The following is a 14,718-nucleotide window of genomic DNA, read 5'->3' as shown; positions in this document are numbered from 1 at the left end:
ATCAAAAAATTACTGGGCATTGATGACTCCCATCTGTAATCCTAGCTAATTAGGAGGATGAGATCTGAGGATTACAGTTCAAAGCTAGCCTGAGCAGCAAAGTCCATGAGACCCATCTATGCAATTAATTATCCAAAAAAGACTGGAAGTAGAGCTATGGCTAAAGTGGTAGAGTGCTAGTTTTGAGCCAAAAAAAGCTCAGTGACAGAGGCTAGACCCTGAGTTCAAGCCCCAAGGCCAGCACAGAAGGAAGGAAGGAAAGAAGGAAGGAAGGAAGGAAGGAAGGAAGGAAGGAAGGAAGGAAAGGAGGGAGGAGGGAAGGAGGGAGGAGGGAAGGAGGGAGGAGGGAAGGAGGGAGGGAGAGGGAGGGAGGGGAAAGAAAGAAAAGAAAGAAAGAAAGAAAGAAAGGAAGGAAGGAAGGAAGGAAGGAAGGAAAAGAAAGAGAAAATAAAGAAAGAAAATAAGGAAAGGAAGGCAATTCTGGAAGAAAGGGGGCAAAAGGAAAGGTATAAATACAAACAGGCCGTTCACCCAAGAGCTGATGCTCCATTTTACTAGCAATCAGGGAAGTGCAAATGGAAACCACAAGGAAATACCATTTCACTCCTATCAGATTTTCAAAAATTAATGTGTGATAAAAACCAAGTATTAGTGAGAATGTGGGTAAAGAACAGCTCATTTGTGCCCAGTGGTGGGATTAGTATGTAAATAGGAAAGTCACTTTGGAAAGCAATTCATCAAAACCGAGCCAAGCTGAAGAAGTGCATACACTTGGACAAAGCAGACACCAAAGAGACACATGGTCCAGGGTATACAGACAAATGTCACTTGATTGTAGTTTCTAATAGTGTCAAAAGTGGAAACAACCTAACTATCCACTAGTAGGGGAAATTAAGAAACACTACAGCAGTGAAAATGAATGAATAAGGCTGCCACTTAGCAACATAGATAAATGTAATTTGAGAAAATAAAGTTGCAACTGGACACTGATGATGACTCACACCTGTAATCCTAGCTATTAAGGAGGCTGAGATCTGAGGATTGTAGTTCAAAGCTAGCTAGCAGGAAAGTCCATGAGACTCTTATTCTCAACTAGCCACCAGAAAACCAGAAGTAGAGCCGTAGCTCAAAATGATAGAGCACTAGCCTTGAGCAAAAGAGCTCAAGGACAATGCCTAGGTTCTGAGTTCAAGCCCCACAACCAACCAAAAAAAAAGGAAAAGAAAAAAAAGTTGCAAAGGAATAGAATAAGATACAAGTATAAATTTTTAAAACAAAGTACATTTACACACGTACAAAAGTATACATGCCAGTTTAGGAAGTGAGGGGGTATTAGGAGGTAAACTTTGGGTTGAGTACATGGGGGATGAGAACTTTTAAGTAAAGCCAAACTTTATATTAGTATCTATTCGATTTGGGATGATAGGTGCTTAACTGCCTGTTAATTTGTGGAGTTTTTCTCTTTTTCTGTAGCTTTTGAAATATTTTATTTCTTCAAAAAAATGTTTGCATGAGATTTCCATGCTGTTGCTTTTGAAATAACTTTTATGGCTTATTAAAGCAAGATATTTTATGCATCAACATCTGTATACAAACAATAATTGGAAACTTTTTCCAGAGCTCATCTTATGATGGTTCTTTATGCATTTCATGGTCTAGGAGCAAAACTAATTAGAGTAAGATGTTTGATTTCACTTTTTTCTTCTATTATACCCATATGCATTTGTGCTCAATTATTATTCATGTTCCAGAGAAGGCTTTCAGAGGATATAAATGTCTTGGCAATTTGTAGATTTTTTTTAACATATATTAATTGTATAAAGATGTTTCATTGTGCTATTTCTATACATACACATTATGTTCTTGGATTAATTGACATCATACAATTTGGATAACTCATAAGCAAAACATTTTCCCCAAATACATATTAATGGCACCTTATGTTTACAAAAGACATCTCAGCAATCACCATTTTGCTTGGATGGAATGAAACACAAGTAAAAAGCATTTTCTTAGCAGAGACAATGTCTATGGAATAGAAGCTCACCAGCTTGCATTCCTTCAATAGCAAATCCAGCTACTGCTTATACCACAGGACAGTGAGGATTAAATGAGGTGCATGAAGCACTTAGCACAGTGAAAAGCAAATAAATTCTTACTTCTTATTCTGTTGCACATGAACTTGAAAGAGGAAATAAGAGAACAGAAGTTTAGGACAAACCTTGTGCCTTCTTGTCTGCTCCACGCTCACTGCTAACCACCACCCAACCAGTCTAACAAGTCTTTCATCCCCAAACAGCTGAGCCATTCCATCAACCGCTCAACTATGACAAAAGACACTGCAGAGCTAACTTGAGAGCATACCATAGTTTCTCTCTCACTTGAGTTGATGTAGTCCAGATAGACAAACTTCCAAGTGCTTTCTTGCAGTCAAAAATACAAGCCGCTTGACGCATTTATAGTCTTCATTGCTGCCTGACATAAAAGGTTTTCTACCAAGTGTCATATCTATTGTGAATATTTTTCTTGCTTTATGCTTTTGCTTCTATTTTAGTTTCTGGCTTTGACTAAATTTACAAGTCTTATCTATGGACTTTTCCTGATAGTCTGTTATTTTACTAGGAGAAAACTTTCCCATCTACACAAGACAGGCACCTACCTGTTTCTAGACCTTTTCATTGTCTCTTTGCTCACACTGAGCTTTTAAATACACTTACAATTGTTTTGGTGTGATGCAAAATGAAGCTATACATTGGTTTTTTATCTTAAGTAGGCACAGCATTACTTATTAACCCATCGTTCCTTCCTGTTGTTTTTGTGTGTGTGTGTGATGTTTCCTCTATTTGCTGTGATACTTTCTCAGGGAGGAGATTGTCTTGGAGTCCCCCAGGAAGCTTTTCAAAACTACACTTTACTTCACCTTTGAAAAAGTCTAGCACATCATGACTAATGACACCTTAGGTCTCCCCCTGGCTTGTTCCTGGCCCCACTATTCTGAGTCATTCACATGACATATCCTCTTCCTGGCCCCACTGTTCTGAGTCATTCACATGACATATCCTTAGAGATGCATATTCTGTTTTCCTGATCATTTCTCTCATGTCTACTCTCCCATGTTTTCCTCTTGAAAGATAAGAATATATTTTTGTATCTGGTAGCATCAGTTTTTCTGATCAGATTAAGTTTTCAGTACTTAGAATAAAATATTTTAGATTTGGAATTTTTCTGATTTGGGAATATCTGCATGGGCTCTACAGATTGAACATCCCTAAGCCACAAGTCTGAAACTTGAAAACATTACATTTTTTTTCAAGCATTTTGGAGTCCAGATTTTCGGATTAGGGATGCTCAATTTGTATTTCAAATTGCTTAAAAATAATTAACTCATTAATAAGTTTCTGCAGCATCCAGGTTGCCTGTTCAGAAAAATATTTCATGTTCTTTTTCTCTTGTGGATAGTTTTCAATAGTTTTTCTTAACGTGGTGCTAATCATATTAGTTCTACTTTTATATCAGCAGGACTAATCTAGACTGATCCATTTTTTAAGTTGAAAATAAAACCTTTTATAGAATCATATAAATTAAACTATCTTCCAACCAGGTTTTGCGCAGAATCCCTCTCCAGAGTTTGCTGCAACATTCTACTGAATACTGCTGTCTCGCATGCTTGCCCTTTTGGCTTTGTCTTATGTGAGATTGTATTTAGAAATTGTTCTGAAGGTCTTTTGCTAGGTGAGGATATGTACATACTTCTAAATTCTCTTCTGTATGCTTTTAGAACCAAATCTTGGATTAGGAAGGGTATGAACAGTGTTTCCTATTTGCATACACCAGTGTTCAGTAAAAAAAAAAAAAGAAAGAAAGAAAGAAAGAAAAGATCATGTGTAATAAATAGTCCTAAATTTCCTGAGTCTCTAGCATATTTTTCTAAATATTTAGAAATAATCTCAGAATTCAGTTTATTTTAAAGGCATTTTCTTTCTTTTTTTTTTTTTTGGTGGTGCGGAGGGGGGGCGGTCCGGTCATACGGCCTGAACTCTGGGCCTGGGCACTGTCCCTCAGCTCTTCAGCTCAAGGCTAGCACTCTGCCACTTGAGCCACAGCGCCACTTCTGGCTTTTTTTTTCTGCTTATGTGGTGCTGAGGAATGGAACCCAGGGCCTCATGCATGCAAGGCAAGCTCTCTACCACTGAGCCACCTTCCCAGCCCTATTTTAAAGGCATTTTCTAAGTGAACTTTCTGTCCATGCTTCAATATGAGACCACAGGTAGATTAATTTTTGCCAAAATTTATTGCAAATATTATGACAAGAATTATTGAGCACACTTAACATTTTTGAGGAGTGCTATTATGCAGGGCTTTATAAAGATCTTTGTGTGTGTGTGTGTGTGTGTGTGTGTGTGTGTGTGTGTGTGTGTGTCTGCTGTCTACCTGTACACTCAAACCAGTCCTGGGGCTTGAACTCAAGGCCTGGGCACTCTCCTTGAGCTATTTTGCTTAAGGCTGGTGCTTTTGCCACTTTGAGCTACAGCTCCACTTCCAGCTTTTTGTGGTTAATTAGAGATGAATCTCACAGAATTTTCTGACTGAGCTGGCCTCAAATTGTGATTCTCAAGTCTCAGCCTCCTGAGTAGCTAGGATTACAGGCATGAGCCACCAACACCCAGCCAAGATCATCTCATTTAATGTAATGAGATCACTTTTAGAGTTATGAGTATATTCATATTTATATTAATGTTCCTTAAAACTAATAATTGATACCATATAAGTTAACCATTAAAACTGTATATTAGAAAAGAGGCTTGTAGAAATAAAAATTTTTCACCTGTAATGTAATCAACATTTTGTTATTTATAATCATACAAACAAGTGCTGAATTTCATTTGTTAAAATTGTCAGGCAAAAGTGATTAAAATAAATGTATAACAAAAATTTGTTTAAAATTATAACAAAAAAATAACAATTTCTTAGAAAGTAGCACAACTTCAGTTAGAAGAAATTTTCTAACTGAGCTGAATCACAAGGTATGCACATTTTTTTATTTTGCTTTTTCAACATGTAGCTGAGGTGACTGAATTGTTTATAAGTCTGTTTTAAGTAAGGCCACAAGGGTTTTTGTTGTTGTTTTTGTTGTTTGTGCCAGTCTGAGCCATCCACACCCAGCTGGTAGGCGCAAATTTAGTTTCTATGTTTAATTTTTACTGTACAGTATTTAAATGCTGGGTAATATCATTTTTATTAGAATTTTATTATTTTATCTGTTAATAGAGATTTAGACAAATGAATACAGTAGCAAATTATACAAGCTTTTTAAATGACAAATGAACATAAATACTTTTTGTGTGCATGCCAGTTCTGGGGCTTGAATTCAGAGCCTGGACACTGTCCCTGACCTTTTTTTCCCCTTCAAGTCTAGCTGTCTACCACTTGTGCCACAGCTCCACTTCTGGCTTTTTTGGTACCTAATTGGAGATAAGAATCACACAGACTTTCCTGCCCATGCTGGCTTCAAACCTTCATCCTCGATCTCAGCCTCCTAAATATCTAGAATTAGAGGAGTGAGCTACCGGAGCCTGGTCTAGATACCTTTTTTGACATTTCAAATCAATTCTCAATTCACTTTATTTTTAAACATACTTTAAAATTAGTACTAAGTGGTTGCTTTTAGTAACTACTTTTAGTGACTGAGAAACATTGACACTAACTTTAATCTTGTTGTTAAAGCCAGAAATTTCATTTAACTTCATAATTCGTGTTAAAGTGTTAGCTTACCAATATATTTTGAGATTGTTACATTCAGATTTTAAATCTAGTGATGAGTGTAAGCTTCTCTTTGCCTTGAACTTTTTTTGCATTGAAGCAAAAAAAATATCATATATATAAGCAGCTTTGAGGAGATGTGAATTTCATACATTCAACGTCTTATTTCATCACATTTTAGATCTTTGAGGGATGAAGATGCAGGATTGTATATTTCTTTTTTACTATGCTGGCCTCAGGTGCTTCTACAGTTGTACTGCATTTTAGCTACCACAGATGTATCATGCAAGGAATAGCCTGGTTTAAACTCTGAAGTGCTTTCACTTCTGCTTGCTTCACCTTGAAATCTTCTGAAAAGAAGTTGACACATTATTTTGCGAATATTACTGGACATCAGAAAATACATGACTGGATCCAAGCAACTATTGAAAGATGAAAGAACCAGGATGATCTCATTGGTTTTATGAACAATTTCTTTCCAGTAGCAAGATGATGCATTTATCTGTGAAGAAATGTAGATAAATCGAAAGGCATGATAGGGAACAAAACATAGAGTAAAAATTATCAGAACAATAAATGAATTCCGTGCAGTAGTGGCATATTTGCCAGAATTTGGAAATTTTGATCTCCTTTTAGAAATTCTCAATAGATTCTTGCCAATCTTAATATATGAGAGAATTATTAGTAGAAAAATCAGCCAGAACATTACCACAAGAATGAAGTTAAAAATTGCTTCTCCCTTTGCATTTTGCCTATCTCTGTAATGGAAACACATTGTAGAGTTGTGCCCTTCTTTCTTAAGTGTTAAAACAATCATAGTTAAAAATCCAACAAGAGCAACTGTCCATACTATACAGCAAATATAAATACTTTGTTTGGTTGTTATTGCCCTCCGTTGTTGTATAGACCGATTAATTTTTATGTAGCGATCCAAACTGATGAATCCAAGCAAAATAATGCTAATATACATGTTCATATAAAATAATGTTCCCACAACCTTGCAAATGATCACACCTAGTGTCCATTTGTTTTGGTTAATGTGATACATTATTCGAAAAGGGAGGCAGAAAATGAGTAGAAGGTCTGCAACAGCCACATTAAGCAGGTAGATTTGAATGGAATTTCTTTTGCGGTGAATACCCAGAAATACGTAGAGGGCAATTATGTTCCCAACAAGTCCCACGATGAAGATAATAGAGTAAAATGTTGCTAATACTTTAGATAATATTTTCTCATCCATGGGACAGCTAGTATCAGTATCATTTGGCATTCCTGAGAAGTTTCTTGAGTCTTGGTCACTGTAATTAGTTTGAAAGTGCACTCTGTGGGAGGAGCAAGGCCAGCTTCCAGCTGAAGTAGTTGTCATTGTTACACTGTAACTTCTCACTCTGTCTTCTGTGCTGATCAAAAAGGGATACGAAATGACATCTTCCTTGTGGTAGTCCTTATGTCTTCAGATTTTTTTTTCTACAACAGAATGCCATCTATTGAGTCATTTGTTAATAACAGCTTTTCCGACATTGTGATACACTTTTTTACTTTTATCCTACTTTCCACATTTGGACATGTACACCATATATTCAGTAGTATTACCGTATCACAAAACCTTCAGCAAATACAGTAGGATCTAGGAGAATATCTTAGTCTAACTTTCCTAGGTCTATGGCATGTTTTGGAGATTGGTTTCATTTGTTATATGAAAATAATTGAACTTTCTTAGGGAGGTTGTTACAGGCAAGAATGGGAGGTAAAGAGAAATGGCAGCTCATATTTTTTAAAATGAGCACGAGTTTCCCTCACATATGGCATTCATTTATTGTGGTATATGTTGCCACATTGTGTATGACAGATAAACTTGTGGCGATCTCTCATTCCATAGCTTCTTTTAACTTCTTCCTTCTCTGCTGAACACCAGGTATAGGATATTAAAATCATTTGCCTACAGGAACATGCAATTATTATTTAACAGACTATGAGAGCCAGCACCCAGACTCTTACACAGACTCTTGTAACAATGTTCAAGAAAACAAAGTGGCCTAACAAGCATTGCAGCCACAGAGCTACTCCTGACCTAGAAGCATGGGGTGACAATGCAGATTGGAAACCGGATTTCCAGTACAAGATTTTTGAAAGTAACAGATTGAAACTTAAACATACCCTGGGTTACATAATTTAAGACTTTTGGTAGAACCTTCTGAAAGATTGTACATGAATTCTACTTGTTCCTGGCAGCAGAGAATGTTCTCAGTGCTACTTGTTAACTGGGCATTTGACTGCTGTGAGGAACTCTGTTTGAAAACCTGTCATGAACAGCTAGAAGACAGAAAAAGGATTCCAGCAGATCTCAACATATTCCTTTCTTACAGCAACTTCCCTGTTTGCCTACAGAGACCTCCCAACAGATAGAACATAAAGACAGAGGTGGGTTTTCAGAATCAAACCTATGTCATCAAAGGCTAATTTTTTCCAAGGCTTTTATCTCATTTGTAAACATGAAAAAATGTGTATGAGGAACCTAATCCTGGCAATTAATAAGAAGCCAATACAAGTTGGTTTGGAACTAGAGGTGTAATTCAGTGGTCGAGTGCTTCTCTAGCTTTTGTAAGGTCCTGGGTTCTATATCCAGGGCTACCAAAAAACAAAATTAGCTATAAAAATCTTTTAATTAATCTCATTTTAGTAATTATCTCATACTTGAGTAATGTTTGGAAAACAAAAGTGAATACAGTCCTTGCTCGCAGTAAATATTTTTATAGGAATATACATTCAAACCCTGAATGCAATTATATAAACAGAGGCTGGGTGGACACCAATGATTCATGCCTGTAAACATAGCTACTCAGGCAGCTGAGATCTGAGGATCACAGCATGAAGCCAGCCAGAAAAGTCCTCAAGATTCCATTTCCAAAATAACAGGTCCGCAAGTGTGGCTGAAATTGTAGATCACCCAGCTATCAGTGGAAAAAGCCAAGTTGAGAGTATGAGGCCCTGAGTTCAAGCCTTGGTACTGGCACAAATTAAAATAAAATAATAATAATAATAAATATATTATAAATAATAAGTTGTTATAATGCAAAGCAGAACTTAATTACAATAATTAATGTTTTGAATTAGTGTTATAAATGAAAAAAACATTAGAAGAAGAATGTAGCCTTTTTTGTTTTGTTTTTCTCTTCCTACCCTTCTATAATTTGATCAAGAAGAAACTGGGTATAGGACAACTTTCAGGTAGAAAGTGAGGCAGGATTGGATTCTGAGGAAGAGGAAGTGGCTAGTGAAGAGGAAGTTCTGACAGCCCTGGTAAGAGCCTGTCTCCACAGTTTAGGCCAATGAGGGAGAAGGGGAGAGGGACAGTAATGTAGAAAGGAAGAACTGTGGCTATCTGTTCTGTATCTCAACTACAGGAAAACATTTATGCAAAGTCTGTCCAAACACCCAGGCATGTTTCTTGTGATCTGATATCCTAAAAGGAAAGGGCAATCTAGGAAGAGTGGCAGGCTGCCAAAAATGAAACTTACAATGCAGTTTTCATTACTAAGAAGAGAAAAAAGGGTTTGAGGAGAGGAATCTGTATTGAGTGGTTGCGTAGACCAGTGAAGCTAAGACTCAGGTAGAAACATCCTATCCACTGGTGAAAAGGCATTGAGACACAAGTAAGGTGACTTTGAGTGCTTGGGTAGCTGATATGCTTAGAAAGATCATATGTAAATAGTCTTTTTTTCCTTCTGTGCTAGATTTTAAACCCCCTTAGTATTAAGAACCAAATCTGTTTTGTTTGTCTTTTAGCACAGTAAGTATTGTTTAATGAGAGAGAGAGAGAATTTAATGGAAATATATATAAAATCCTACATGTGGCTCTTAAAAGGCACAAGTACTAGAAATGTTTCAGCTACATTACCAAAAACCAATGTGTGTTTGCTGTATCAGCAGTGTGACACAGCTTCCACAGAAACCAACCACATCTTAGGTTGCATTTGTGGATGTGTAGTGTCTTACATGAACACTGTTACTGCTGATGTGGTTCTATCCCAAGCGGAATGAGTTCTCCCCCTGGAGTGCTGTGTTTCCTCATCCTCAGAAGTGAAAAGGCCATGGACCACATGGGAGAAGAGCTCAAATTATGTCATAGAAGCAAGGTGAAATAAGCAACTTATCCTACACGGGAACACTTCACAAGAGCTAGGTGTGGTGGCTGAAGGCTGTAATTCTAACTGCTTGGGAGGCAGAGATTGGAGCATTGCAGCTCGAGGTCAGCCTGGGCAAAAAGCAGTTCATGAGGCTAGATCAGCCAATGACACTGGTGCGAGCTTATTATTCCAGCTATAGGGAAACACACAATGGCTGGGCACAGTGACTGTGCCATGGGGAAGCACAAATACAAGCCACATTCTAGACCAACTTGGGCATAAAGTGAGACCCTAGAAAGAAAATAACAGAAAAAGGAGTTGGGGGTATGTGGTTCAAGCAGTAGAGTTCAGAGCTTCGAGTTCAGTTCCTAGTGCTATAATAACAAGAAGGGAGAGAGGGACAGAGAAAGGGAGAAGGAAAGGGGGAAGAAAGAAAAGAAGAAATTGCAGAGCAGATGTTGCCTCATTATAAGGAAATTCTTCTTAGAATACAACAGTGTATCTTGGAAGTCAATAAATATCATACCTCTGAAGATTTTCAAGGATACCACCAATTGGACACTTCACTGGTGCTGAATTCTGACCATTATATGAGAAGGCTTTTTAAAGCATCAATGTCTGGCTCCTTCCCCATATATTCCAATGTAATTGGTCTGGAATAGGCTTTAGAGTCTGGTTTCCTTTAAAAGCTCTTAGGAGCATCCAATGTATAGTCAGAATTGAATCTCTGAGCTAAATGGCCAAACACATCATTTCTATAACCTTTACAATCATTGCATGAGTCAGTGAACCCACTGCCACATAGCTCTTAAATGGCAGAGTCCATGTTGGGACTCTTAGATCTGACTGAGAGCTCATGATCCTTTTCATGGAATTTTACTCCTTACTGCATCTGATCATTATTTCCTCATTAATGTTTAGTAGTATTTTGACTTGATTCCTTTAACATTATCCACTTTAATATTTTAAGAAGAGATTGTGACATTTAGTTGTGCTTCTTTGGAGAGTAATGAATCTTGGTATACTGTATGTTCATTAAGTAAATAAATCTAGAACTTACAGAATCATGAATCATCAGAATTTTTAGTACACCTCTCGAAGCTAACTTCTCAAGCTTCCTTCTAGACCAGATACCCATAATCAAGATGTTCTCAGAAAGCTGCTAGCAGAAAGAACATCCTGAAATCCTTTACCTCGGCCCTAATCTACAAGTAAAATAGGTAAATGATTGTTATACAAGTGCAGTCATAAAGTTTGCTGGATTTGCTTGGTCTCAAGCTTCAACAGTATAAAGTAAAAGTAGTGCATTTGTTTTCATAGTTAGGTACTACTGTGTATTACATCATTAGCATTCAACTTTTCATGAACAATTTAAGAAGTTAGATTCTGCTTTAAACTTAGTGGCTGACTTTCATCTTCTTTAAAGTCAGTTGGGATATTACAGTGTCACTATTCTTATGGACATTTATTAATATTTCAAAAACTACTTGTTTCATATGTTAAGAATTTGCCAATGAATATGAAAAACAAACCACTATGTTCATATAGTGGACTAATTGTCCATGTGCTAGATACTGACATGGTCACAATCATTTTTCTAGTATGTAGTGTTTGTGACTTGGTAAATGCTGTCCCTAAGTTTGCCATGTTGTGTCAGTGACTTAGACCCTCTCCCAAAGACCCCATCCTCCCACTCCCAATTTTTTTGTCAGTGACTCCAAGTAAGTAGAAGATTTTAGAATGCAATTTTAAGCATTTTCATATAAACATTACATTGCTATGTTGAAATACCTACCGATTTGATGATGGTAGCAATCTTTGTTTCACTGTATTTAATTTGACTCAATAATGACTGAATCTATTCAGGCCATGCTTCAAATAGTGCATTAATGGCTGCATACAGAACAAAATTTTAAAGCATATTACTTTGAAGGTAGTACTATTAGTAGCATATTAAACTTCATGATGTCAAATTTAATTTTTTAGTTATGTGAATTAATGAATGTATACTTTATTTCCCTTTAATATTCTTATTTCTGAAACAAAATGTAATTAGTCTGTAATTATAATAATAAAGAAAATACTATTACTTGAGAAAGTGACACAACATAATAAAACCAAGAAATTATAGATAAAGTATACTATCACTTATACTTAGAACTAAAATTTAGTGTCTCAAAATAACTGCTAATTAATTCCAGTCCATCTGCAAATCTTTTAATAATATACAAATGCATTTTAAACAATGTGACTATATCAATTAAGAAGTCCTAAAGAACTTAAGAGTAGCTTTTAAAAGAAGCAGCTTCATTTGAAATCCAGACAGAGCTGTCATTCAAGCATTTTGCTCTAAAAACAAAGAATTGTTGGTATCAGATTAGTCTTGTCAGCACAAATTAGGTTTCAGTTTGTTCATATAATCAAATTTGAACTAAAACAAAAGCTCATTTATGTTGTTAAAAGAATCAACTAATACTTACAGTTCGGGCTTTCCTGAAGTAAAAGAAGTCAACCCCAAGCTTCCTGAGACTCAGCTGGGCTGTGTCAGCTGGGCTCTTCCATCCGGCCACAGTACAATTGGTTGGGTTCTCTTCTTTTTTTTATATTCACATGTGGTCGTAAGGTTTCTTTTTCCCCTTTTTTGCTTCAATATGAAAAGTCTTAGGTTCCTTTTGAAAATAATAAAAATCCATACAACTATGCAATTTGAAGCTCTATAGACATATTAGGATATATATATGAACATATGCATAAACATATACAGATACAGATGCATACGCAATTTGAGTTTTTCCTAAGAAATAACATGAATTTCTGTCCCTTTATGGATTCATTTTAGAAATTACTCCCATGGAATTGTCTTCCTATACTGAATTAAGCTAACATTAGTAATGCTTTTTGTATGGGTGCCAGTTCAGTTCTGTGGCTTGAGTTCAGAGCCTGGACAATATTCCTAAGCATTTTTGCCTAAAGCTGGTGCTCTGCCACTTGACCCACAGTTCCACATCCAGCCGTTTGGTGGTTATTTGAAGATGAGAGTCTCAACACAGTCCTCCGATCTTAGCCTCTTGAGTAGCTAGGATTACAGGTGTGAACCACCAGTACCTGGCTATGATTATTTTTTATATCTTCTGTTAGAAATAATGAACTATAAGCAGGAAAAACTAAAACAAAATAATAATGGCAGGATCCCAGTAGTTGTTAACTAGGTAATAGGTATGTGGAGGTTTATTTATCTATTTTTCTCTACTTGTAAATTTTTAATAGTTTAAAAGTAAAAAGGAACTCGTTGCCTGGTGCTAGTGGCTCATGCCTGTAATCCTAGCAACTCAGGAGGTGGCTATCTGAGGATTGCAGTTCAAAGCTAGGCAGGGCAGGAAAGTCCATGAGACTCTTATCTCCAGTCAACTACCAGAAACCGGAAGTGGTGCTGTCTCAAAGTGGTAGAGTACTAGCCTTGAGCAAAAATGTTCAGGGACAGCACTTAAGCCCTGAGTTCAAGCTCCATGACCAACAACACCAAAAAAGAAACTCCTTTAGACTCTTATAGTTGCAACCCATTTCTCCATTCCTAGCACCCCCAAAAAACTTTGAAAAGTATCAGTATTATTGTCTCCACATCATCTCTTCTTATTTCCCCCTGAGCCTGGTCCAAAGGAGAGTATTACCATCACAACTCTCCCAGTGATTTCCAAGTCACCAAACCTAGTAATGTTCTCGGCTCTCAACTTAAATGACCTTTGTAACATTCATCATCACTGTTAAAACATTCCTTCTTGAAAAAGTTTCTTCACATGGCTTCAGGATACAGGCTGATTTTCCTCTTGCTTCACCCTCTGGGCATTCTGTTTCATTTGCTAGATGGTTCCCAACATCCTCCTCTCAAATATAGATAGTGCAATAGCACACAGCCCTCCAGTCTGTTCTCCATGTGCAGTAATTGTCAACATGCAGTTGATCTTCAAATTTTCATCTCTAATCCTAGCCTCTGCTCTACTTCATCTCATAAGATCTCAGTCAGTATGAAAACAATTCCTGATTCCCCCTCACCAAATCCTGCTGTAGCATTCACCACTTCAATTAATGATGTCCTCATTTTCACTCAATTGCTTAGGACAAAAACCTACTCAACCTGCATGACTCATCTCTTTCTCTAGTGGCAGTTTCTACCAGTTTTATCCTCAGAACATAAATATCATTTGACCACTTCTTGTCATCTCACCTTCTGTCACTTTAGTCCAGTCTGTGTCACCATTTTCTGTTGTCTGGTCAACTGCAGTAGCCAACTGGTCTCCGTTGTTGGGCTCTTGGGCTCCTGCATCACTTACTAAAGAATAGTCGGAGTGATGATTGCCAATCTAAAACTGATTTTAGTGTTCCCTTGCCCAGAGCTTTCTATAGTTTCTATAGTTTCCCATGAAGAGTCTCCTCTTCAAGATGATAGAGCTTTGAATCATCTCAGATCACATGTTCTATCGTGCTGCCCTTTGCTCATTCGTCTCTAGACACCCTTCCTTCTTTTTTTTAATATACTTTTTATTGTAAAAATACTGTACATCAGGGTTACAGTTACATGAGTAAGGTAATGAGTATATTTCCTATCAAGCATTGTTACCCCCTCCTTTATTTTTCCCCTACCATCCCTTCCCTCCTCACCTCCCCAACTCCTCCCTTTCCCTCTCCTTTTCCCTCCCCCTCCCCCGAAGTTATAAAGTTCATTTTCAGCATAGTGTCTTGTATATCTCATAGTTACATGGGTCAACCTGTATCCTTGTTTCAGCTTTTTGTGATTTCCTTTCTCCTCCCCAAATTAGAAAAATGTACATACAAG

The 14,718-nt window shown here is 37.0% G+C and overlaps 2 protein-coding genes across 11 annotated transcripts in view; one reads left to right on the top strand and one right to left on the bottom strand.

The window, feature by feature from the left end:
- Cask (calcium/calmodulin dependent serine protein kinase) overlaps positions 1-14,718 on the top strand; it is a 345,788-nt gene that overhangs the window by 216,426 nt on the left and 114,644 nt on the right. The gene's annotated exons all lie outside the window — the stretch shown is intronic.
- On the bottom strand, positions 5,474-12,473 carry Gpr34 (G protein-coupled receptor 34). Of its 2 annotated transcripts, XM_042683602.1 has the most exons (3): positions 12,368-12,473; positions 11,683-11,780; positions 5,474-7,227 (listed from the first exon to the last, which is right to left on the bottom strand). In XM_042683602.1, exon 3 carries the CDS (start codon positions 7,124-7,126, stop codon positions 5,996-5,998), a length of 1,131 nt encoding a protein of 376 aa, XP_042539536.1. In that variant the 5' UTR covers positions 7,127-7,227; positions 11,683-11,780; positions 12,368-12,473; the 3' UTR covers positions 5,474-5,995. The 2 variants fall into 2 exon arrangements, with proteins under 2 accessions (XP_042539536.1, XP_042539537.1); XM_042683603.1 differs by lacking the exon at positions 11,683-11,780.

Source organism: Dipodomys spectabilis, unplaced genomic scaffold (genome assembly GCF_019054845.1).
Source record: "Dipodomys spectabilis isolate Male_0828 unplaced genomic scaffold, ASM1905484v1 ptg000082l, whole genome shotgun sequence".
NCBI classification, from domain to species: domain Eukaryota; kingdom Metazoa; phylum Chordata; class Mammalia; order Rodentia; family Heteromyidae; genus Dipodomys; species Dipodomys spectabilis.
The sequence above is the reverse complement of the archived record's forward strand: the minus strand, read 5'-3'. Positions and strand labels throughout refer to the sequence as shown.